Genomic DNA, 26,312 nt, shown 5'->3' with positions numbered 1-26,312 from the left:
AAATGTGAGTTATCTTTTACTTACATTTAGCTCAACGTAGCAATGGCATTTAATTTTACATGTCTCTGAATACCTCTTCAAAAATCTGGTATGTTTTTTTTTTTTTGATATTTAGAAAATATATACTGAATTAGTCTTTATTTTGTATTTCTGCCTTATAAAATGACTTCAAAGATGAACAGAGTATAACTGGAGTGGTGGTATGATCTCACAGAAAGAAGCACTTTGTGATTACAGTCCTAAGCTATTTCTTTGGGAGAAGCTTATCTACAAATGAGACCTCCATTTTGATTCTTAGGTATATCAGAGCCAAAAAAATTCTGAAGAAACATATCCATTGGACTGTATGAGATACTGGTAAATATGGGGTTTAATTCTATGATATGTACTAGCCTAGTTTTCAGATATAACTGTAATCAAGATGCTGTTTCCACTTAATAGTTCTCACTACTGGGAGGGTTTTCCTGAAAACATCTGAATTTCCTCTTTCTTAATATTTTACATGTAAATTTAATTCTAATTTTATCTGCTATTAACTAAATAAATTGATCTGAAATAGTGTTGACTAAAAGGATAAATTTTCTTACCTAAATAATATTGTTACTTAATTCTTAATCAGTTAACCAGTCTCTAAAAATCTTCTTACATTTCTTTAGAACATCCTATTTAGTCTTCCTTGGAACTGTTCCCAGTGTAAATAAAAAAAGGATTTTTCCTCACTTAAATTTTCTTTTTCTCTTCCCATTAGCCTTCCGTTTTCAGGTTCTGATCAGCTTTCTGGAAGCTCCTGTAAGCACACGTGATCACTAGGTGGTGATGTTCTAACAGAGAAAAGCTTAAAATCTGGTAACTACAGATCCATGAATGAAGGATGAAAAAGGCCAGAAAATGTAGAGATTACAATTATTCAGATAATTTTTTCTTTAAATTCTTTAAAATTTGTAAGTTTGGGGGGGAAGCCTCTTTTCTGATTGATTTATTTCAAATTTATGTATTATTTGTTATAGACCTTAACTTGAGTAATGGCTCTGTACATGAATAATTGCATCTTCCATCACCAGGCAGTTAACACTGCTGCTGTAAATATCTTGGGGAAGTTGGTGGCACCTGATACCACATTTTTGAATCTGTAGTTTAAAAATATGCCTGGAGTTGATATACGAAAGGGAGTAAATAAGGTCCTGAGGTTGGCCTGTAATTATGAGGCATTTCTGCTTTCATGAATCTATTTGCTTTGTTTTATCTTCTCCTAATATATAAGGAGGTAAAAAAGGGTTCCTTAAAACCAGGATAGTCCTCCCTTAAATAGTAGGATAGTTGTTTCTTATGTTACAGGCAATAGTTTGCAGAGTAATTGAACTTTCGGAAGAATAATCTTTTCATAATTTTGAAACAGATGTTAAAACCTCTTCCATTTTCCCCCAAATACCCAATTTCTTGTTATCTCCCAAAATCTTGACCAGATGGGTAGAATTTGCCTTTCCAAAATATAATAGATGTCTTGGTCTTTACTTCTATATGAAAAAGAAGCAGAAAATACATATTTAGTTCTTTTATCTTTGGCAGTTGCTGCTTGCAGCTTATATTATGAAACTTGCAAGAATACAGAGCACCTGTATGCTAAAATAAGTGAATTCAGTCCTATCTGCCTTTTGATATGTGCTTTTCTGTTGCATGACTCTCCTTTTCCAGCAAATACAAATACTTTCTTTAGTGTGACTACCATTCCTACTTCTGCAAAGTTGTTCATCTTTGCAATCTCCTTAATGTAGATTAATAAAGAGCAGTAACACTGGAAGCTACGAAATAATATAAGAATGTTCTGGATAGTCAGCCTTGCTCTTTTGGGTTATCAATAATTTTAACCTATAAGCACAGTATTTTAAACTGGATAGGCACAAGGCAAAGGAATAGTCTCCTTAGTCCACAGCAACCTGTTTTAGGAGTTACTACATGTCTTTGAGAATTGTGCATGTTTGAAATGGCAACCAGAATTTTCCACCCAGATCCTATTCCTGCCAATTGTTTCTGAGGTCTCATTAAATAAAAATAAGAATTTAATTTTCCTCCCTGTAGTTTCCTCCCCTCACGCAGCCCCCAAAGATTCCGACTAGCTCAGAGATAAGGGGCTGTGACAGGAGGAATATCAGGAGAGGGGTATAGGTATTCAAAAGAGGCTCTCACCCCAGGATATAGCTGGTACAGCTCTCTTTATTCTGTGATGTCCATGTGGAGAGCGGGGCAAAAAGAGAGAGAACAGGAAATGTCAGGGGGTCTATATAGGCTTTGGACAGGGTGGGTTTTCCGGGCTCTCCGCTAACCCCATTGGGGCAGAAAGGAGGGGTCCAGGGGTTATCTTGATCAGAGTCACAGGATCCTGGGGGAAGGGGAAACAGAATGCCCATGAGCTCACTGTAACACCTCCCTTACCTCCTCCCCTAAGCATTTTTAAGGGCAGTGAAAAACAAATGCCCAAAGAACTTATGGCTACCCACCAACCTCATACACAACACAGTCAGTTGTGAAATTGAAATTGCCTCTCCAACAGAGGAGGGAGAGGGAAAGGCATTGGGACAGGTAGGTGCAAAGAGCTCTTCCAAGTCTAGTGATGTCTGTGAGGCTTGTGGGGTAAAAAAATAAAACAATTGGCATTTTTATACCAGCAGAGTGAAATGCAACTCATTCTCACAAACAAGTCAATATAGTTTATTTCATTTATGGCAGTAGTAACAAGCTGTGTCAGCATAAGCAGTCTTGCTGTGTAAGCTGTATCTGTCCTGTGGGGGTTCATTAACTTTCTCTGCTATAGACCAAGCCTTTTAGAGGATCTTCTTGCTTACTTACTGGCAACGCACAAAAATGAGAGAGACATTAGTAACTTCAAATTTTCATCTGATTAATAAGTTCTATATTCATCCCTTTGGAATGTTGTGGCTATTCCAGCATTGCTGCAGATACTGATGAAACCCCCTGATATGGAGGTGGCTTTTAGGCAAAAATCAAACCACACTATGATAGCTTGCTTTTTTTACAGCAGAAAATGTTCATCCTGTCAGAAGTTCTGCAGCTTTTACTGTCCCATATGAAAGCCTTTGTCTGTTTTATGCCATGTCTAATCAAAGGAAAATCTTTCCATAGTGGAAAATACCAAAATTCTATTGCTGGTCATATCTTGAAGACACAAGTGCTGTTAGAGAGGCAAAACCATCTCAACTCTGTAATACTGAAATCTTAAGAAAATGCTGGAAAACCTACAGGATGCTGTGCAATTAAATTAGGAGACTACTATAAAGGTACCTCTGTTTATTACACATATTTTTAATTTAATGATCTCATTTTAGAGTCAAGTACAAAGTCGTGCCCAACAGGATAGAAGGAAACTTGTCTATCAGCTTACCTGGGTTTATCAGGTCCAGAGGATGAGTCCTTAGCATTGCTGGTGAGAGGAGCATTTCACAGGAGTCTGTGGTCATCCAGCATATTTTTTCATTTAACCAGATATATTTAATAAGAAAGTGAAGCAGCACATTCCTCTTGTAATGAAACATTTTTCAATCCACAGGCTCCTGGCATTTAGTCATTTGAAAAGCTAATAACCTTTGAAATGTCCCCATTCATAAGGAAAATTATTATATTTTCTGAAAAAATAGGTTTTCAGATATGTTTTCCATATTAAATACTAGGATTTGGTAGAGAAAACTGGATTCATTTTTATATTTTTAAATTGTGATTCCTCTGTAAAGGTCTCAATTCTGTAATAACATTTGAGTTTTATAGATTTTTAATGTTGCCACTTAGGAACTGTGCAAGCCCCACATCTGGAAAAAATCCACATCATCTGTAATCATGGTAATCCTTTAGGTTAATTTTGTTTACTCCTGACAGAAAGCCAAATTTTAATATATTTAATTATACCGCACTTCTTTTATTGTGAACATTAGGAAAAAAAACCACAATTTAAGCTTCAAGGGTCATGCTTGTACTCTCAGTAAACCAGCTGTTCTTCTCTTGTAGGCAATCATGGTAGATCTCACTAATAGCAATATTTTTGGAGTTATATTGAAAAGTAATAAAATGCTGAAACCTGCTAACTCTGTTATGATTAATTCAGAATGGCATCCAATCTTTCAACATTTAATTGATCCTAGTTTTGAGTGAAAGGAGATTTTGGGCATTCAGTTAACTTCTGGAACTGGAAATAGCCATCAGTAGCACTCTAATGCCAGAGTTGTGCCCAGGTAACTGCTTTTGCTTCAGTTTTTTCAGGCAGTACTGGGTAAAATTACTGCAAAAAATCAGTCATAAAGTGCTTTTTCTCCTGCTGGGTGAGTAGTGGGGTGAGCATAACAGTTATTTTACTTTGTTTTTCTAGTTTGGAAGATTTTCATTCATGAAGGCCCATAGAGATGTCTGTGCAGTTAAACCATTCTGGTAATGCCAACCCCAACCCCAACAAAGCCGTTGTGGGGAGCCTGTGTGTGCAGGGGGTTCTAGAATACCTCGCTGCATAAGGCAGGCCTGTGACCACAGCAGAGCTCTCTAGCTGCAGCAGGAGAGTGAAATCAGCATCAAGTCCTTTAACTTGTCAAAATCCACAAATACAGCAAGAGGGTAGCATAGATTCTTTGCTAACTGGGAAGAGAAACCTTGTACCACAGTTTACAGTGGCCAGATTTTGCATTTGAGAGAGACACTCTCTTTGGGTTCAGGATAGATACACCTCTTAATTTTATGCCCTTTTGTGTGATTGTGATCAGATGGTGGTACCTCTCTGTCCTTGGATAATTCAGCACTTTGAACTTGTGATAGAAAGTTTAAGAGTTCTGCACATCAAAAACTAACTGTTGTCTACTATGTTTTGCACATCTAATCAAGGTAAGTAATAGAGGAGTTTTAAGGATTATGGCCATCTAGACATACAGCAAAAATACATGGAGAAGAGTTAAAGAAACTCAGCTGTAATGAGATAGTGTTTTTTAGATTTTTTTTTTTTTTTTTTTTTTAATAAGCTGTGCTGGTTGAAGGTAAGCCAGCAGGAGAAGTCAACCCCACACAAATACCTTGCAAGAGATTTCAAGTCAAAGTCAAAATTTAAGAGAAAGATTACAATAAATGCAATGAATACAGAAAACTTGTTTAAAACTACAGGATACAACCTAGCCCCTGTGAGTCAGGGTAGTGGACTCAGTCCAATTTAAGTGGTGGTTGCAGTGCTGTTGAGAGATGATTGCAGTCTTGTCAAAAGAGGTGGTACTGTGGAAAGTCTGGTCCCGCTCCAGATGTTCAGTGGTGGTGGTGTCCTGAGCCTCAGATTATATACAGACAGGAATGTTTGTTACATATCCCAGGGTGGGCATTTTCCCAGATGTAATCCTATGAGTCATAGAATATTCTGGGGAGTCCTTGATGTCTCATTGGCAGAGATGATCCCCCTTAAAGATCATCATGTGAAGACAAAGATTATACCCAGCTCATACGTGAGATGTGCATAGGACATCTTCTGCCAATGACCCACTGTCAACAGTTTATCAGGAATAATGTAGATGGGTGTGGAATACATACTTTGGCAACACTAATATTGATAGTGTTTCTCCTGTAACCACAACGTGAGGTAACAAAACATTTTACAAGGGGAAAGTGGTATTGGTTAGATCATAGAGTGCATCTCACATTTTCACCCTCATGTCATCAAGGAAAAAGAGTTCTAATTTTAATTTCTTTAGCTCTGGGTGTAAGTTGTGTATTACTCTCTGGCCAGTAGCTAAGAGTTAAGGTAGGTGACAGTAAAGGGCTTTTCATCAGTAGACCTATGTCCTTCCTGCATAGCAACAGGTGTTGTAGAGAAGAATAGTAATAAATCTAGAGCTGTGAGGGTTTTTTGTTTTTTTTTCTCTAAAATATCCAAAATCTGTACTTACTATAGAATAAGTTTAGTTGAAGGTCTGGAATGAAGAGAAGCACTTGAGTATTTTGTGTATATTACCGTCAAATTGAAAAATTGCTGTTGCCCTGCCTTCCATAGCTATGCCATGTAAGACTGCAGAGCTTTTGCTTTCTGACACTAGCACTGATGTTAGTGAAGCTTCTTTCCACACTGAATTGCTTTTCTGGAGGTGATCTTTTGCAGTTAGAGGTGGTACCTCTGATACTGTAGTGCTCAAACCCGTATTGACCATACACCCTATATTTTCCATCTAGTGCTTTACCTCCATGAGGCTGGCCAGTCTGTTCCACACTAAGGAACAGTGAAGCAGAACAGCAGGATGCTGTCTTGTACAGAGGTGCTGCTGTGGCAAAAAAAAAAAAACAACAAAAAAAACCCCCAAAAAAACCCAACAACAACAACAACAAAAAAATCAATCAGGGTCTGGATTACTTTACTGTCTTGCAAAGTAGATTAAATAATCCAGAATAATTTTTATGAATTAGCAATTTTCAAGCAGTAGTGTAGCTTAATCTCTCCCTCTTTACTCTTGTAAATTAGACTAGCAGATTTTGTCTTCAGCTTCAAATAATTTTCAAAACATTATTTTTGTGTTCTACTATTTGCATATAGCCAACAAAATAAACAATTGTAGTAAATTGTGTCATAGTGTTTGGTATGGGTACCAAATGAAAGCAATCTCCTTTTGTAATATTTGGTAAATATTACTGACTTTTACTTTGGGAGTCTGAAAAGCTCCATCTCAATCAGTTGTTAGCTATCAGTGGTGTGTGTATTGCTTCATTTGTTTTTTACTGGTTATTGCTATTAACAAAGCTGGCTCACATTTCCTTTTGTCCAATGTTATAACCTTATGACTTAAAAGTAAAATTTGGTATCAAGCTGCAGTAAAAATATGGAAGTGTAATTGAACATATCCAGGCAGTGCTAGTCTGTTTAATATTCAAAGTATGGTGCTAGCTTTTGACCTTCTCATTTTCCTGCTAAGTATTAGTGATCTGAAGGTTCCCAGCTGAGTGTTTCCCCATATCTCCAATCTAAATCACATTAGGGAGGAATCCACAAAGCTGTGCGCCCACAACAGACTTAAGTGGTTTTGCCATATGAGGAGAAAATAAAAGAAAATGAAGGATTTGTTTCACTCCATGTGTATGCACCAAGATATGGGACACGTTTTCACCATCTTCTCAAGGGAAGATGAAGGGACAAAAAGACAGCAGAGTTTGCCATATTGTTGTACTTGTGGAACTACAATTAGTGCAGCAGGATGAGAGTTGAAAGGCGGCTCCTGAAATATGCTTGTGATTTCTTAGGGACTCCATAGATACTAGGTTACCAGCACATGCTGTTTAGCCACCTTGGCAGGACTGACACAAATGTCAGTTTTTTATGGAAGCAAGTAGACAAAAAAGGGTAGGAAAAGGCAAATGTCTGGACAGGGAAATGTGCTGGAGAGAAAGAGAAGCTGAAGATCTGGCTGCTGCAGGAATTCACAGGGGAATTTTTATGCAAGATGTTTGTCAATGAGGATGGTAGGCTTATGGCTACAGGCATTCTTGTAACCTGAAAAGCTTTTGTGTTTAGTAATTGGAGACTTTTAAATTTTCTCAATGCAGAAAATCATAACACATAAATACCTACCCAAAACATAAGCTTTCATGAGATTTTAGCTTCACTGGACTTCCAGCCCTTTGTGATACCACCAGGCAAATTTGCAAGGTGATAGCACAGCCTCCAGCAACTCTCTGCTCCCCACCTCGAGGAGAATTTATAAACAAGGCAACTGACATGGTGAGTAAAGAATGTCAGGACATCAGATCACTTTTCCTGACACCTGGCTCTTTGAGGCTGATTCCAGCAAAGTGATTATTTATGTATATCTGCAGCATGATTGGCATTTCTTCTTGTGAAACCTTAGGATATGCAAGTCATAATAAATGTGAGTGACAGATCTGAATTATGAAAGAAGCCAGAAATATTTCAGAGGGATGCAAGGAAATATTTTTTTAAAATGCAAGATATATTTTGTATAAGAGACTGAAAATATTTTAGTGTTTAGGATAATAATTTCTCTTAATAAATTAATGCATTGCTTGACAACCAGTCTTTGCACTCAGATAGCTTGGAAATTATTCAGAGGAATCAAAATAATCTTATAAGTACTCATTTATTCATAAGCCTCTCATTTGGGTGATTCCCTCTGCCACCCCCCTTCTTTCAGTCTGTGGCAGATGAAACTGTTCAAGGTTTCATATTGCAGTGAACACTATCACCAAGAAACAGACAATTGATAAGAGGTTACCTGGGAAACCCTGTACCCACTGATTTTCATTTTGCTGCATTATGTACTTGTAGGTGTAGCTATTTTCAGCCAAAATTCTTCCCGTGGAATCAATGCAGTGATGGGGAAATTACTTTTTATTTTCTAAAGAATTTAATCTTAGTTTCTCATTTGATTTTTGATAATCTCTAACAACAGGGGTGTTTCGTGTGTGTGTGTGGGTGGTGAAGTGGTGGAGGTTTTTTTGGAAACTACTTGTGGCAATAGAAATTCTGCTTGAGAAAGCAATATGGAAATAAACTGCTTTAAATGCAGTTCACGTACAAAACATAGTCTCCCTGCCAATGGAAAAACCCCACCAGCTCTCAAGAGAGCCCTGCTCCGATCAGTCTGAGTTGACTATTCCTTCAGCTTTAATAATTCAAAAGGCAGACTCCCTGTCTGCCTTACAGGGAGTTTTCCTCTTGCCTGGAAGACACATGATACTGACTTGGGAGATCCCCAGTTTGCTGCTTGTATTTTTAATGATAGGTTTTTAATGATAGGTTTGTTCTTGACACTATCTTCTTAAGGAAAAAAAAAAATCATCTTTTTCTTTTTAGTAGGAAAATTTGTATGGAATCTAAGAGATTTACATGGCCTTTCACTCTCCAGTTACTTGGGGTTTTTCCCCTCAGTATGGGAAAAAATTCAAGGTAAAATATTTAACTTAAGCTAACAGTGGAAGAGTAATTAAATCATGATTAGCCTGTTTCACCTGACATGGTATTCTGAGCATCTTAATACCCTTGTGTATTAAGTTAGTGCCCAAATACTTTGAGCCCTAACTATTTTCTTGATACAAGGTTTGATGCTACGGTACTAACAAAGAAATAAATTAAAACCTGATTCTGTGTTCTGCATATCCACTATGCAATTTGATGAGTTCTCTATGTGTGTGTTCCTCTAGTGGTGTTGGCAATACTTTGCTGACTTTATTGCTGCAAGGTTTTAGCTCTGAAAACCATAGTACTAATGGTGAAATCCCAGGAAGCCCTGCAGTCTATGGCCTCTGCCCTACTGTCAGGATGGGTCTCCCTAGCCTGGCTGAGATAAGTAAGGGCAGTAAAAATCTCCAAGAGAAGTGGCCATTGGTCATGGGCACAGCATCTTTCCCTCTAGAAGGGAATTAAGTCTGACAGACAGATCAAAGTAGGAAAAAAGGTTGTAGTAGTGGTGGTGGAGGAGCTCTTCATCTATCAAACTGATTTTAGTAGGTCAGTGTCCTTCTGGAACTGCTATAGGGAGGAGGTTTTCAAGGGCTTAATCACGGCATTGGTGCACAGCCTCCTGGTGCAGTCCATGTGCGCTTTGTGCGGGCTGTTTCCACCTGGCAATGGGAGAAGTGCCTGAATCCCCACAACACCTGTATGTTAACAGCAGGGCTTGAATATGTGGGGCAGGAGGGAACAACTGAACTCTGTGCTCACATAGAATTTCTTCACCTGCCTCGCTCACAGAGCAGCAGCAGAGCAGTTCAGCTTTCAAAGCAGCCTTGGATGGTGGGGTGGGGAAATGGGATCAGCCGAGGTCTGAGCAGGGACTTGTTTCTGCAGGTTATCATGCTTCTATGTGCTGTCCTGCATCTGCAATGCTCTCTCATGCCAGTTGGGGCTCTGATAAAGCATCATTCTGACTGCACACCCTTGAAAATTTTCCACCTGGGAAATAGCTGTCAAGTTGTCCCAGATTGAGAAGCAGAATGTTTTCTATTGCCATCTGTGTAGCAGTTGCCTCTGGGCAGTTTTCCTTATCTCCTATTAATGGGCCCATCAGTGTCTCCCCACATGACTCAGAGATAACTCCCTCCAGGAGCCAGTTCTGTTCAGCAGGTGAGCAAGGACTCACCACGACTCAGAATGACATCAGCCCATTGTGAGATGCTCTGCCCAGTGGGGAGGAGCTAAGCATCCCCACCTAGATGTATTCTGGGATTTTTAGACAGAGAAGCAACCTTCCCACAGGCTCCCAAGATGACACAGCTGGAGTTTCCACTGGACCGACTACACCTTTTCTACAGGACCACTGCACAAACAGAAACCACATCTGCCACTCGAGGAGGGTTGCAGCCACTCCAATTTGGACTGCTACCAACACACTGGCCAAAGGGGTGTCACTGTGTTGTATTCTGACTTTGTCAGTGGTCTTCCTTTTGTATAATTGCATGTATTTTGTTTCTTTTCCCTTTCCCCAATTAATTGTATTTCTGACTTGGAGTCTCTCACTGGTTTTAAACCAGAACTCAAGTGAATTCAGAGCAATGAATTGCTTTTCTTAGTTGTTTTTCATGTACACAGTGAGAGTGATATTCATACCTTCAGGTAACCGTGGACCAGTGTGGTGGCTGAAAGCTGCTGAAACACAGTGTGACAGAAGGCCATTCCAGAAATGAGGACATCTGTCTTCATTCTCTTTGTGGAGCCAATCTGCCAGTGGGATCGAACAATATACTAGTAAGTGCAGTACATCAAAAGGAGAACTGGGTTATTTCAACTTTTTTTCCTCTCTTTTCTTTCTTGTGCACTTTTCTTTTTCTTCCTGTAAAACCTAATTCCTTCTCCTAAGACTGCATTTCTGCCAAGCACTCACTTCCCTTTCCGCCAAAGGTTGAAGAGAATCCAACCTCAACTTTTATATCAGTTACTTTTATATCTGTTACTTTTATATCAGATGAGTAGTAAAAGCAAAGTATTTATATTTCAAAAAGCAAACAGCACAGAATGTAAATACAGCTGACTGTCAAATTCACTTCTGTTGCTATGCAGAGATTTTGATTCAAGGTTATGCAGTTCCAAATACTTCACTAAAAGAAGTGATACTTTTAGTTATTTCAAGTCCTTGTTTTCACATAGCTGTTACTTCTGTTTATCCAATTTTTTAACATACATTTTCCGCCATAGGTGTATATTTGATTTCTTCTTGGCAATGATGCAATGCTAAGATTTGGTTTCCATACAAATATATTACGTCTTCCAGGAGAATTTCAAATTGCTAGCAACATTGCTTAAGCGCTGAAATTCATTTAGTAAGACAGATTTATTGGAGCAGTACTTAATTAGTTAACATAATGTATAACCCAGAGTTTGATATTGCCTTCTGCCCTCTCAGCTTTACCAATATAAAGTAGATTAGCTTGACCATGCAATAAGCTATGCCTGCAATTTCCTCTTTTATGGGGAGGTTAAATGAAACACAACAGAACAGTTGTGCTGACTGCTCATAAAGCATGTTTGTCTGGACAAAATAGAAGTCTTTTTTTTTCCATACCTGTACCCTACTTCAATGACACTTTTTTTTTTGATACCTCTTATTTTACATGCTGTATGTTTTCAATGTACATTTCCAGTTAAGTATATTACTGCCTACTATATTACTAGTTAAAAAGTAACTGGGTTATGGCAAATTGTTTTTACTTGAAGTGTTCTGCTTTCTCTTAATAAAATATATGTGATTAGGTTTTGCATTATTTAGTACTCTCTTGGTCTTATTTCTCCAAAGCAGAATGTCACCTTAATTTTCATACTTCCTGTCAGAAGTGACAATACTTTGCTATGGGTAAAAAATGTCAGCTAAGAATACAAATGGTAGAGAAAAGTAGAAAACTTTAAAATACTGAGTTTTGAAAAACACAAAAAAGAGAGTAGGAGATGACATATAAGAGGATACAAAATCCAAGATAAGAGTATAAGGGCAGCTATTTCTTCAGTGCTTAGTAGTTTTTCCTTAGTATAATAAGAACTGAAGCACTTCTGCTGTTCCCGAGATAGATAGTGGCTTAGACATTGCATCAGGTCATGCTATTTTACCCTATACTAGTAGTCTGCCTTGGGTTTGGGACCCAGCAAGCCTAATTTTTTCTTGAATGTGGAAGAATGCATTGCCAATATATAACCTGATTCTGGCTGTCATAGTGTAACTTGGATAAACTTTTGAGCATCTGAAAAGGAGATGAGGGTCTTTGCTGCTACTTCTGAAGCTGGACCAGAAATTCAAGGGAAGTCTTTTGCTCTGTGAATTAGTTATTGAGATACCAGGAAATGAGGCCCACCTGAAAATAATTTGTATTTAGTAAGGCTTTCTAACTTCAAACTGCCTACAAATGTATTTTGTGCTAAGACTTGAGACTTGCACACTGATGGGAATACTGCACATCTAATGAAAACAGACAGCAAACATTTGTAAAAATCGAATACTGCCGTCTTCTATCCCTTATGTTCCTCAACAACACCCCCTAATCTTGTCTCCACCTCATCACTCTGAAGCACCGTTCAACCGTAGAAAAGAGGTCAAGAAGACATCCAAAGTCAATTAGAGGTGTCTTTCTCTTAGCATGTGTCCCATTGTCCTGAGCTACCTCCAACTATGAGCAGCTGGTGTCAGAACTTCCTAAAGGTGCAAATTGTCAAAGGTTGGTCCTGCCAGTGCATCTCACTTAAGTCTCTGATTTTGCACACCTCTCTACTGTAGGTCTTCCCACTAGGGTTTTTACACTGCTGCTGAGAATAATTCTGTTTATCTTCAATCCAGTTTCACCCAGCTGAGACTAGTTTCCATCTCTTTCCTTGGCCTCCACCATTACCTCTTAATGGTCTTCATGACAGTCCTATCTGTCAACCCTTATGCTGGGACCTGAGATTCATCTTCTTCCCTAAGAAGACAAGTGAATTTTCTCACTTTCCAATAGCTCCTAGAGGGCTGTTGGGCCTTAGGCCCTTAGGCAACAAACCTGCAACAACAGGCATTGGGAAGCCCAAATAATTAATGATCCATGAGCCTTTACTCTTAGCTGATTGTCAAGCTGCTTAAGCCTCTTAGTACTCTCTAGCTTGTTTTTATTTTTAGAAGAATTATAGCAATGTGCTTGCTCAACTATGGCTAAGATGATATTGGTTTAAAAGTCAAAAAACTAAGATCTTGGACATCCACACAGTGGTTCATATTGTCTCAAAATTTGCTATTTGTCTGGTGACAAGGCAATTATCAATTTGGATACTTTGAAGCTTGCAGCCTGCCCAGAACATGGTCACCACAATGCTCCAGTTCCTCTTGCTTTGCACGCACAGTGGAGGTGAAACTGCTGTTTCACTTCTCTTCAAGGGGATCTGTTTTACTGGAGATCTACCTAGTGTCTGGTAAAACAGCAGAAACTTCTGCTTTGGCAAAAAAAGCACAGTAAATGTAATGAAGGATGAAATATGTCACATCAATAAGGATGAGAAAAACAGTGGAATGAGAGACAGGAATGGATATGTGCAGCAAAATTACATCAGCAGGTTTTGTTGACAGCATCTTACTGCAGACCTGAGCATCTGTAGACAACTTGTCTGTAATTTCAGAATCTCAGCTACATTTGTTCTTTATGTATTTATAACTTACAATAACAACTTTCTGCATATGTGTGTGGGGAACTGCTCAAAATGAGACCAGTGCTTTTAGGCTGAAAATTCGAACATACTCTACAGACCACAGGCTCACCCTGATTACATGTTAGGAGGAAATGGGCACTGTCAGTGACTCCACACCTGAATGGTGAGGGTATTTATTGTGGCCCATGCTTTTGTATTGCCTGTGATATGAACATCGCAGGAGCGGTAGTTCAGTATTATCCAGTTCTTTCTGACTCAGCAGAGAAAGAAGCTACTGCAAGCATGATAATTTGCAGCTCTTGCAACTAGTTCCAAGCTATTTTCCAATCTTGCTCATAGGAACTTTTCTTTTAATGTAACAAATGAGTGGAAGACGACAGGTTAAGCTGGTTTAAATTCTTTTTCATATGTGTTTTCTAAGTAGGTCAACTGAAATCATATTTCTTTCATCAGATGAGGATCTTCCCATTCCATAGTAGAGCTAAATAAAAAAAGACATCTTTCCTCCATCACTTTCTTATAAGAGTAGATAAAATGAAGAGTATTCATTTAAATTTATTCTTTAATCTTAGCAGATACTTCAAAGAGGCTGCATCTATTACTGATATAAAATTCAGAAAAAATACAAATCAAATGCATCTCACTTTGCAACTGCTGCTAAATCACACTGAAGTTGGGGGAGCACTGTAAAATAGTAAATGTTTGTTTCAAATGCAAAGCACAAGTCAGTCTGGTTGCCAGACTCCTTCTCACCTGACCGTGATAATATTTTTTTTTCTTTATCCCCTCACATCAACTGCAATAGTAACAAAAATTAAGGGACATCAAAATGGTAGAAAGAAAACCACCTATTCCAGATAGAGCAAAATCAACTTGATTGATGATGTCCTTGCGCTAGAGGCAATGCAAACCCATTTGCAATGAAGAACAGAAAACTGAATGAGTGTGGTGCATCCCCTGTGTTGTCCGAACAGCTTGTTGCAAGACAGTTTAGAGAAAAACAACTGACTAGGTGCAGGAAAAACAATCTGGGACTTGGGAACAGCCGTTATTGTCCATTTAGCTGCTAGTACCAGTCTTTTCTTGTTAAAAGAGGCTTTTCCTGGAGTCCTGCACAAACAGGAGTTTTCCCTTTGAAACCTAAACTAAGTTATGAGATGAATTAAAAAAAAAAAAAACACCTTATTTTTCTTTACTTTCAAACAATGCTGTACTTCAGTGTTTGAGTTATGTTGATGTTTGGCAATGATCAGCTTTCATATAAATAGTTCATATTGACACATGATCAGATGTTGCAATGGGTGGAAAAAAAAGCATGCTGCTCTTTTTTTTCTTTTTTGCTTTTACAGTCCTGGCAGTCAATGACCTTAATAGCCTGGACTTTAATTATGTTCTCAGGAGCAAAGACTTGGTTTTCCATTACTTTTAAATTTCACAAGGTATCTCCCCAAATTGTATCCTCGTCAAACCTGTTAATTACCTGTTAATATTTTTTGCTGTCATTCTTGTACAATTTTTTTTCAGCAGCTGTTTGCTTCCAAGGCTCAGGGAATCCTCATCTATTTATCTTTTCTTACTTGAGGAGCTGTTCTAGTACACTGATCAGCTACACCACCTTTTGCTGTATCTCTTTGTTATAGGCAAAAATTAGTCCAGCCAAATTAAAAAATAAGAAATAATTTTATTTAGCGATCAAATTCTATCTGAGCCAGACACAAAGAAAGGGCTGTGCCAAGCCCAGGTTCAGTGCTGGGTGAGACAGAGGTGTGACCACTACAGCATAGGGTCCCCTATATTTCACACTGACTGTCCTGCACCAGCGATTCTTATATGGTTTATTTTGCCCAAGGCCAGGATTTTGGTGCCCAGCCTTTTCTTTCCATTCAAAGTCTCACATATTCATAGAGTCTCTTTCCTCTGTGCTGAGTTGAACAAACCAGTGTCCAGGAAGCGACGTACATCCTTGATGGAGTTACAGGAACCCAGCCTTGACATGTATCTATCGGTGGTTCCAGCAATCTCAGTCTTGGGCTGTTGTTGGGATGATCATCCCAACAACATCGCCTGAGAGTTCCTAGATCACCTTGAGAAACAAGCCATCTCCAGATGGGCTACATGTATTAACCTGTAAATGAAGTCTTATCAGCTGTGGTTTCTACATATGTGGAGCATGGAGCAACCCCCTAGCTCTGGCTCGTATGCTTTATGCCAATAATTTTGGTAATATGAAACATTTCATACATATCATTCTATAGGAACAAATTATCCGTATCACACATAACACTCTTCAATTTCGGCAATATTCCTTTGAAAAGAAGATACATTTTTCTAATATTTTTTGAGATCATTATATCTCAAAATATATATAGTTATCATTATATATATATATATATATATATAGTATAAATATATAAATTGTTATAGATAGATATACAGATATATAGTTATCATTATATATTATATGATATATGATACTACATATTATATGACATATTATTATATTATTTTTAATTAGATAAAGTTGCACAAAATATCTATATAGTAGCAGTATTGTTTTCCTGCTCTGTACTTGATATCTTCTCTTACACTTAACATTCTATTTGCCTTTTTGAGTAATGTTAAATATTAATGTTATGTTTACAAGGAACTGCCCCAAATGCTCTAAGCTTCTTCCTGACGTAATGGGTAAATTAAAAGATAAAGAGCTTCCTCGTTTTCCATTCATGGTAATTCACATTGATGGATGCAGAATTTCACCCATTGCTTTATTCCTACTAAATGCACTGGAGACAGTGCTATCCATCTTTAACTCATCTCAATTACTTTCTGTTCTGATTCATGAGAAAAAATTCTGTTACCAGTAGACCCCACAGTACAGCCTTACTTTTTTTTTCCTAGTAGCTGCTACAGTGCTGTGGTTTGGATTCAGTATGAGAATAATGTTGATAACACACTGAAGTTTTGGCTGTTGCTAATTGGTGCTTACCCTAAATCAAAGACTGCTCAGTGTGCCCATGTTCTGCCAGTGAGTAGGTGCATAAGAAACTGGGAGAGAGAACAGGCAGGACAGCTGACCTGAACTTACCAAACATAGAATGCCATGTTCAGTATTATAAACCAGAGGGACTTGGATGTAAGGAAGTGATTGCTGCTTAAGGAGAGGCTGGACATCAGTCAGTGAGTGGTGAAGATTTGTGTCATGCATTGCTTTCTTCTCTAGGATTTTATCCCTCTCTTTTTCCCTTTCATTGTTATTAACATTAATATTAGTATTAGTAGCAGTATTGTTGTATTTTACTTCTTTTCAATTACTAAACCATTCTTATTTCAAACCACATATTTTACCTTTTACCAATTCTCTCTAACCCACCAGAGGGGAGGCTAAGTGAGTGAGTGAGTGAGTGAGCGAGTGACTGCAAGGTACTTAGCTGCTGGCAGATATTAAACCAACACAGTCCTTCTTTGTGCCCAATGAGGGGCACAAAGCATTGAGATCCTGGCAGATCTAACCAGGACACATTAGAACAAATTTATTGTAAACATTAATTTTATTAGTCTAATAGCTGGTCACAATATTAGCCTCTTCTGCTCTCCGAGTTGCTGCATTTGTTCTCAGGGTTATTTTATGTAACAGCTTACTAGCAGTATGTGTTCCTTGTCATAACCTCCTGTTTATAACATCCAAGGACTGGACTAAAGTTAGCATATTGTTGTGTTCTCTAATACTGGCTTATGATATTACAGAATCAGTGGTCTTGAAATTAACCTGGTATGGTACTCAATGTTGCTGTCATGTCTGTACTGCAGAAGTCATCTTTTGGAAAGTTAATAATTGCACATCTTACCTTTTCTCCAAGAACCAGCCTATGGAGAAGGCACCTTCACACATTGTCTCCTCCTTCTCTAAGTAAAATGTTGCAGCATTTTTGAGAGAAAGAGGACATGAATTGTGAAATTTGAGCTACCCCAGTCTAGGCCTCAGATTGAGGCCTGGTGAGGCCTTCAAGCCTCTGACGCATTAGAAATTTAGAGCTTGTGGCACAGATAGAAAATGTCTTAAGGTGTTATGGGGACCACTGGGTTGCTTGGGTGTGAATTAGTATAGGTTTTATGGTGTAAGGTGTAGGCCGTTTTAAGGAAAAGGTAAACAATATTAGTTTGCCAATCAGAGTGTCTTTGTTTTTGTAAACTATGTAGAAGCTTATATAAACTACCACCTTATCTTGAATAAAGGGAGAATGCTTGATTAACCACATTGGTTTGGACCTGCGTTTGTCTTGTCCAGCTTTCTGTTTTTCTGAGATTCCCTGGCTTCAAGTGGTGCCCGGACCAGGGACTCAGGAGGCTCCGAAAAGACTCCCAAATTACTTTTAGAGTAATGGGAAGCCGAGTCTGAGTCGCGCGACAAAAATTCAGGTCCAAATCACCTTATGGCGACGGGGCCGGGATCCCAAATTCACTTTTTGTGAATGGGGATCAGGTGGAACTGAGCAGAAGTCTCCAAAGTCCGAATTGGGCCGTTTTCCCAACGGGAGAAAAAAGACTTTTCGCATTGTTGTTTGTTTTCGAGAGTCCGTTGGAGCAGTGGGAAGACCTCGGCGTTCACAAGGGACCCGAACGGCGGGTGTGGATGTGGCCAGGGCCGGGAAGCTGGAGCGGAGTTGCTGCCTTGCCGAAGAAAAGCGAGGGCGAAGCAAACTGCGGAGATTGGAGGTAAGCCGCGGACAGACAGAGAGGGTGAAAGTTCACCATGGATGGGGATCTGCAGGCTTCAGTGCGGCTTCTCTTTCATATTCTCTCAAAGAGAGCTGAAAAAGTTAAAGAAGCCGATTTAGAACAGTTGGTCCTGTGGGCAAGAAGCAAAGGCAAGCTGCAAAAGCCTTCGCTGATTTTTAGTGAAACCGAATGGCAAGAGTTGGGGCAGCTGCTTTGGGACGCAGTGATAGAGGGCAGAAAAGACAAGAAAACACTATTGGAGCTCGGAGGCGTTTGGAAAAAAGTTTTACATACCTTACAGAGCATGGCCGCGGAGAAAAAAGCAGCAGAAGCTGCAATTCAGGCATTTGAGCAATTATCCACATCAGAACAGACAGAAGCTCAGAAGCCATCTCAGGTTGAAAAATTCTTTAATGTTTGTAATATGCGGCCAGTGCGAGGGCAGAAAGCTCCAGTCAGTCCCTCTGTCAGAGATTTTGTCGCTCGTTTGGAGGGAAACGCAGAGCCAGGCAGCGCAGCGCCGGCCGGCGCGAGACAAAGCAAAAATGCGGCCGCGCCCGGAGCGGAAGTGTGCTTGCAAGCGGCGGATGTTAACAGCTCGGCGGTTCCGCGGAGTGAGGCAAACCAGGAAGTGGCCCTCCCGGGTCCCTCGGGAGGCGGGGAGACACCTGAGGAGGCAGGTGGAGTTGGTGATGAAACAGGGCTGAGTCAGGAGGAGGAACTCAAGGGCGGAGATCAAGGCGGAGACCAGGGCGGAGACGGGAGTGAGGTGGCGCTGGCCCCTCACCCCCCGCAGTGGCCGCGGCGGCGGCTGCCGCGGGCGCGTGCATGTGCAGAGGAGCGGCTCGCAGGTACCCGGCGGCGGCGGCGGCAAGCAGCCTGGCGCGGTTTGGAGGGGCTGGGCACCCCAATGCTAGCGGAATGGCAGAAGCAGCCACCCAAACAACACCAGAGCAGAGCCCTGAAAATGCCAGTTCCCACTCCACCACGGTAGCTCTACGCTGCCCCCTCCCACCGAGTTCAGATTCTGATGACTCAGAGCCAGACCTTCCTGTTGTCAATTGCAGCAGGGACAAGCGATCACAGAACAAGATACAAAGACCAAATATGTTACAGAAAAAAATAGCCCGCCTTGCCACCCTTTCGAATCGTCAGGCTCAACCAGTGGAACCTTCCACTGGCCAGCAATTGGCATTGCCAGCAGTTTTAAAAAATCCATTGCAGTCACGATGGGCGTCAGTTGTGAAGGATGCTCTTTTAGATGGTTACTGGAAGGCTGTCAGCTCCCTGGCTTGTCCTGTTATAGTGTCTAATGGGAATGCCATCTGGGAGCCTCATGAGTGGAAAATCCTACTATCAGCTAAGCAGACAGTCACCACTTATGGGATCAGATCAGAAGCAGCCAGGAACATCATTCAGTATATATTCACAGCAGATGTGCTTTGTCCTGGTGATTCATCTAACATTGCATCCCTGCTCCTGACACCTTCCCAGTTTCTCATGTTTGAAAGGGAATGGAGGCGGTTGGCAATTGAAGAGGCCAACAAACACACAAATGTGGGAGACCCCTTTTATGGAGTCCAGCCAGATATGCTGACTGGACAGGGACCATATGCAACCAATCAGGTACAACTTACCTTTTCCGTTGAAATGCATCGTCACAGCAATTGGCCCATCAAGCTTTGCTTTTGGTACCAGACAAGAAAAAGTCAGCATCCTATGCCACCATAAAGCAAGGAGCCACTGAACCATTTGGACAATTTATTGATAGGCTGTCAGCTGCTTTGAAGGACGCACCTGACATGCCACCAGACGTTCAGGAACATTTATTCCGATCCCTTGCTTTTGAAAATGCTAACCCACACACCAGAACCATCCTAGCCACCCTTCCTCAGGGCTGTCCAGTCGACGAGATGCTTGTCAGAGCCACACGCGCAGAACAAAGCAACCAAGCTGCAGCATTCACCGCAACCATTCAAGATGCCATGCAACAACAAGGACACATGATTGCAGCTGCCTTGTCAGGCAGCAAAGGTAACAACTCACTTCGTCGCAGCAAAAGTCAACCTAATCTTAAATCATCTAAAACCCTTTGCTTTCGATGCAGTGGAACAGGCCATCTCCGGCGAGACTGCCAAAAGGCTGTGTGGTGCCACAAGTACAACACTGACAACCATGCCACAGAAGCTTGTCGCAGTTCGGGAAACGGCCAGCGCAGCGCGTGGAGGCACCGCATGAAGAAATAAATCGATGCCCAGACCCCACAGACTCCAAGAACAGCTTCCTGTTGAACAACTCACCTGCCACCTGGGGAAGTCTTGGAGTCGACATTGCCACCGCCACAGAAGTCACTCTGAATGACACAAAGGTAACCCTAATTCCTACCAATGTATATGGTCCAATGTACAGCACAACTTCTCTAGTTGGAGGTTTGTTGCTGGGGAGATCATCCACAAGCAAACAAGGTGTGATCGTGATTCCCGGCGTCATTGACGCAGACTTCACCGGTCAAGTGAAAATAAAGGCTCATGCTTTGCAACCACCTGTGACAATTCCCAAAGGAAGCAAGATTGCCCAAATTGTAGCAATTGAAAATTTCTTGCCACATCGTCAGCGCCCAAAAGAATCAACTGATTCTGGAAGACAAGACAATGGCTTTGGATCAACTGGCCACGATGTCTTCTTCACAATTAATCTGAAAGATCGTCCGTACAAGAAGGTACAACTGAAACGTGGTTCACGTGTTTGATTGGAACCAATGCTTGATACAGGAGCAGATGTCTCAATTATCAATCAGATGTACTGGCCATCCAACTGGCCCTTGCGAGCCCCAAGTTCGCACATTGTAGGAGTGGCTGGAATGAAGATTCCTTCAGTTAGCAGAGATCCCATCAGCATCATCTTTGAAGACAATCAAGTTATTGTGACTCAACCATATGTCATGTCTTTGCCCAAACAGCTTCCAGGATTGATAGGCAGAGATGTGCTTTCCCAGCTTGGGATGGTTTTGACCACCGATTAGCATTTTCCGTGATGGCCACTGCAGAGCAGCCGCCCATTCTCAAAATTACCTGGTTGACTGAAACACCCGTTTGGATTGAGCAGTGGCCAATGTCAGAAGAACGGCTGCAAATTGCTAACCAATTAGTACAAGAGCCACTTGAGGCTGGACATGTTCAGCCATCTGTCAGCCCATGGAACACCCCAATTTTCATCGTCCCCAAGAAATCAGGAAAATGGAGATTGGTGCATTATTTACGAAAAGTGAATGAACAAATGCAGGCAATGGGTGCTTTGCAGCCTGGACTGCCAACACCAACCATGATCCCACAGGGGTGGAGCATTGTTGTCATTGATTTAAAGGACTGTTTCTTTGCCATTCCTCTTCATCCACAAGATACCCAGTGATTCACTTTCACTGTGCCATCCATCAACAGAGCAACACCAGCAAAACTATATGAATGGGTTTCCCTCCCTCAGGGGATGCGCAATTCTCCAACCATGTGTCAGTTGTTTGTCGATTGGGCCCTGCGGCCAGTTCGTCAACATTTTCCCAATGCAATCATTTATCACTACATGGATGACATTCTCATTACCACCAAACAGCCATTGGCAGATGCAGACTTGAATTGGCTCTTCTCGCAACTGAAAAAGCATGGATTGACAGTGTCCCCAGAAAAAGTACAGCGATCAGCCCCCTGGAAATACTTAGGTTGGCTGATCACAGATTCGCAAATTCGACCCCAGAAACTTACTTTACATGCTGACATTTCTACTTTACATGATGCCCAGAGACTTTTTGGAGACCTGCAGTGGGTTCGTACTATTGTAGGAATCACCAACGATGATTTGCAACCATTTTTGCCGTGGCTTCATGGCAGTGATGCCAACAGCCCTCGAGTCTGTACCCCTGAGCAACAAGAAGCTTTGATTCGAGTTTCAGAAAAACTACGACGCAGCTGGAGTGCTCGTCGCATTGAACATTTGCCATTGTCACTGTTCCTCTCCAATGCTGATGTTTCTCTGCTTGCCATTGTCTTTCAATGGCAAAAGAAAAAGAGGGAGTCTCAACGTGGATCAACAGCAATTCTACTCGAGTGGGTGTTTTTACCCGTTCAACCAAGAAGTCGTGTGATGGGCAGGACAGATGCTCTTGCTGCATTGATACGAAAAGGCAGAGACAGAATTTTAGAAATGGATGGAAAAGAACCAGCAGACATCAGTGTTCCTGTGAAAAATGAAGATCTGGAATGGCAGCTCAGACACTCTACTGCACTGCAGGAAGCATTGTTGGGTTTCACAGGAGTGGTGCACAACAAACAACCAAAAGGCCCAATGTGGCATTTTGTCAGTCGTTACCAGTGGTTGGAAAGACCCTTGTGTTCATTGAAACCAGTGGAAGGAAGAACAGTCTTCACTGATGCCGGATGAAGATCAAAAAGAGCTGCATGCGTTTGGCAACAACGAGGGAAATGGTTGGAACATCTAATCAGAGGTGATGTGGAAGATAGTCTACAAACCCTCGAGTTGAAGGCCGTGTGTTGGGCTTTCCAGACCTGGAACAAGGAACCACTCAACGTTGTTTGTCTCAGATTCTTTATATGTAGTTGGAGTTGTGCAGAGAATTGAAGATGCACTCCTCAGAAGAACCCAGAACCAGCGTCTTGGAGAACTGTTCCTGCAGTTGCGGAGCGTGTTGAAGCAGTGCCAGCATGCCTTTTGCATCATGCACATTCGAAGTCATCAATGTAACAGAGGTTTGAGAGAGGGCAACGCATTGGCGGATGCCGCGGTCAGTTATGCAGTCCATGTCCCCCCCCCAGAACAGTTTTGAGAGAGCTTGCAACAGTCACGAGACATTCCACCAAAATGCGAGAGCCATGCACCGACAATTTCAGATACCCATGAGTGATGCACAGGGGATTGTTCGAGCCTGCCCTCAATGTAGTCATTATGGGCCGGCCTCGGACTTGGTATAAATCCAAGGGGTCTGAAAGCTTTAGAGTTGTGGCAGATGGATGTAACTCATGTCCCCGAGTTTGGGAAGTTAAAATGTGTTCATGTCACTGTAGATACTTATTCTAGATTCATTTGGGCCACAGCACAGACAGGGGAAAAGGCCCTGCATGTGAAGAGGCATTTATTTGCCTGCTTCGCAGTAATGGGTGTACCTGTGGAAATCAAAACTGATAATGCTCCATCTTATGCTAGTCGACAAGTTGCAACATTTATGCAGAAGTGGGGGGTGAAACATACCACAGGGATCCCTCACTCATCTACAGGTCAGGCCATTGTGGAGAGGGCCAACCGTACCCTGAAAGAATACATAGCAAAACAAAAGCAAGGTGATGAAACTGATGTGTTTAGCCGATTGTCAAAGGTATTGTTCACCCTAAACTATTTGTGTTTGGCAGAAGGTAAAGAAGAACCTGCGGTCGTGATACACCACCAAACAGTGAAAGAAGGAAGACCGCAAGCAATTCCAGGACTTTACGTGTATCACAAAGACATGCAGATGGGTGAATGGCGGGGGCCAAGTCCAGTGTTGTTTATTGGTAGAGGTTATATGTGTGTTTCAACAGGTACTGGTCCAGTCTGGGTACCGAGCAGATTCACCCGTGCGTGTCCACAGGAAAAGATACCAACCCGCAGTGATAACAACGTCAACGACAACAGTTTGCCTGGAACATCCCGTGATGAATCCTGTTCTGATGAAAATTAATTTTGTAGAGTACAGAGAAATAAGTTGAAATATCATAAGTGTGAAGTTAGATTTATCAGAAGTTAGTTTATTAGAAGTTATAGTTTATGTTTAGAATTAAGATTGTTTATTTTATGTTAAACAGGGCATTCAAAAACCTGAGAAGAATGTGGTGGGCCTCAATGTTTTTATTAAGCAGTGTTTTGGTTGTTGAAGTATCTGGAATCCTTGACATTGACAAGAGAGAAAATATGTGGATCACTTGGGCCAAACAAACCAGGCAAGATTAATTCTGCCTGTCGTTAGCCACACCGACTAACCCCTTTCGTACTTGTTTAATTGGAGTCTCATTGGGTCCCATGGCAGAGTTCAAAACTTGGACCCGAGCTCAAATAAATTTAAATAGCACCCTGGGAGCACAAGCTGTTGCATTTGTGCAAAACCTTAAATTTACTGATGACAGTCTTCAAGAATTTGATCTTTTGGGTTCTGTCCCAGGAAATTATTGTTTAATATTTGGATCTTATGCTACCAAACCAACTCAAGAAAATGGAAAATTGACAGATGACGACACTTGGTTGTCTCCCAGATCACCATTGTATTACAACTATTCAGAATATTGTAACAATTCGACTCAATCTGTGACACCGCCAAGAGGTGGTGCAGGAAAACTGCCCCCAGGAACCTTCCTCATTTGTGGGGACCGAGCCTGGTCAGCAGTCCCTCAAAATGCTAGGGGAGGCCCATGTTATATCGGTAGGTTGACGCTTTTTGCTCCCACCATACATCAGGTTCTCGAATTGCCTCAGAAGACTCAACAAGCCAAACGCAGTGTTCTCCAAATGGACCCTAATTGTACAGATATAGTGTCATTGTGGGGGCGTGCCTCTGTAGTAGTAGCCTCACTCTTTGCCCCAGGGGTCGCCTCATCAAAAGCGCTCACACAATTGAGAACTTTAGCCTGCTGGACAGGAAAACAAATTAATATCACATCTAAATTGATAAGTGAGCTTGCTGCAGATGTAGATGATACCCGTCATGCGGTTCTACAAAATAGAGCTGCAATTGATTTCCTTCTTTTAGCACAAAGACATGGGTGCGAAGAATTTGAGGGCATGTGCTGCATGAATCTGTCTGACCATTCTCAATCCATTTATAAACAGTTAACGCAATTGAAGGACAACATGAAAAAACTTACCGTAGTGGACACTCCATTTGATAACTGGCTCAATTCTTTAGGTTTTTCTGGCTGGGTCAAAGACTTAATTCGTTTTGGTATTGTACTTCTTTTTATCTTTATAGTTATTTTAATTGTTATACCGTGTTTTTTACAGTGTGTGCAAAAATTAGTTAGTCGCGCCTTCACTTCAGCCTGGGTAGCTCAAAAAGAAAAAGAGGGAATTGTTGCAGCATTTTTGAGAGAAAGAGGACATGAATTGTGAAATTTGAGCTACCCCAGTCTAGGCCTCAGATTGAGGCCTCGTGAGGCCTTCAAGCCTCTGACGCATTAGAAATTTAGAGCTTGTGGCGCAGATAGAAAATGTCTTAAGGTGTTATGGGGACCACTGGGTTGCTTGGGTGTGAATTAGTATAGGTTTTATGGTGTAAGGTGTAGGCCGTTTTAAGGAAAAGGTAAACAATATTGGTTTGCCAATCAGAGTGTCTTTGTTTTTGTAAACTATGTAGAAGCTTATATAAACTACCACCTTATCTTGAATAAAGGGAGAACGCTTGATTAACCACATTGGTTTGGACCTGCGTTTGTCTTGTCCAGCTTTCCGTTTTTCTGAGATTCCCTGGCTTCAGTAAAATGTTATAGCATTTGAGAATTGTGAAATTTTAGAATAGCCTTGGAGTGTTTAAGCCGGCATGATGCTACTGCTAGGAGCCATGAATGTGGCTCAGATCTTGTGTAGGGTAAGCAACTGTTTGTGTCTACCCCAAACCATGCGTCAAGCAATGCTTGCCCCTATACATACAAAGAAATGGACATGAAAGACAGTTTGTTCACTACAGAAGGACAAACCAGAGATTCCACAAGGCTAGAAAGAAGAGGCAGAACAAGAAGTAAGCACTGGGTCCTGGTCACCAAAGGAGCTGTGCAGAGTGTGAAAAGGTTTTAACTATTGTCTAGTACGAGCACATTGTTACCTGGCTGTTTGGATGCTGGCATTTTGGGGCTAGTAGCCTGGAATAAAAGGTTAGGGAAGTCAAGCAGCTGGATTGCCTTCTAGGGAAGGAGTCATCGACAATGTGATTGGAAAA

General features: G+C 41.0%; 1 protein-coding gene across 4 annotated transcripts; it reads left to right on the top strand.

Annotated features, from left to right (window-relative positions):
* The first annotated feature begins 720 nt into the window (after nt 1–720).
* LOC121468179 (syncytin-A-like) lies at nt 721–25,806 on the top strand. 4 transcript variants are annotated; one of them, XM_072921717.1, is made up of 4 exons: nt 721–7,735; nt 10,586–10,717; nt 18,203–18,343; nt 23,929–25,306. In XM_072921717.1, exons 2-4 carry the CDS (start codon nt 10,653–10,655, stop codon nt 23,999–24,001), a joined length of 279 nt encoding a protein of 92 aa, XP_072777818.1. In that variant the 5' UTR covers nt 721–7,735; nt 10,586–10,652; the 3' UTR covers nt 24,002–25,306. The 4 variants fall into 4 exon arrangements, with proteins under 4 accessions (XP_072777818.1, XP_072777817.1, XP_072777816.1 ...); XM_072921715.1 differs by having other exon boundaries at nt 730–7,735; nt 23,929–25,806; XM_072921716.1 differs by having other exon boundaries at nt 721–10,717.
* The last annotated feature ends 506 nt before the right edge of the window (nt 25,807–26,312 follow it).

This window comes from Taeniopygia guttata, chromosome Z (genome assembly GCF_048771995.1).
Source record: "Taeniopygia guttata chromosome Z, bTaeGut7.mat, whole genome shotgun sequence".
Taxonomy (NCBI): domain Eukaryota; kingdom Metazoa; phylum Chordata; class Aves; order Passeriformes; family Estrildidae; genus Taeniopygia; species Taeniopygia guttata.
The sequence above is the reverse complement of the archived record's forward strand: the minus strand, read 5'-3'. Positions and strand labels throughout refer to the sequence as shown.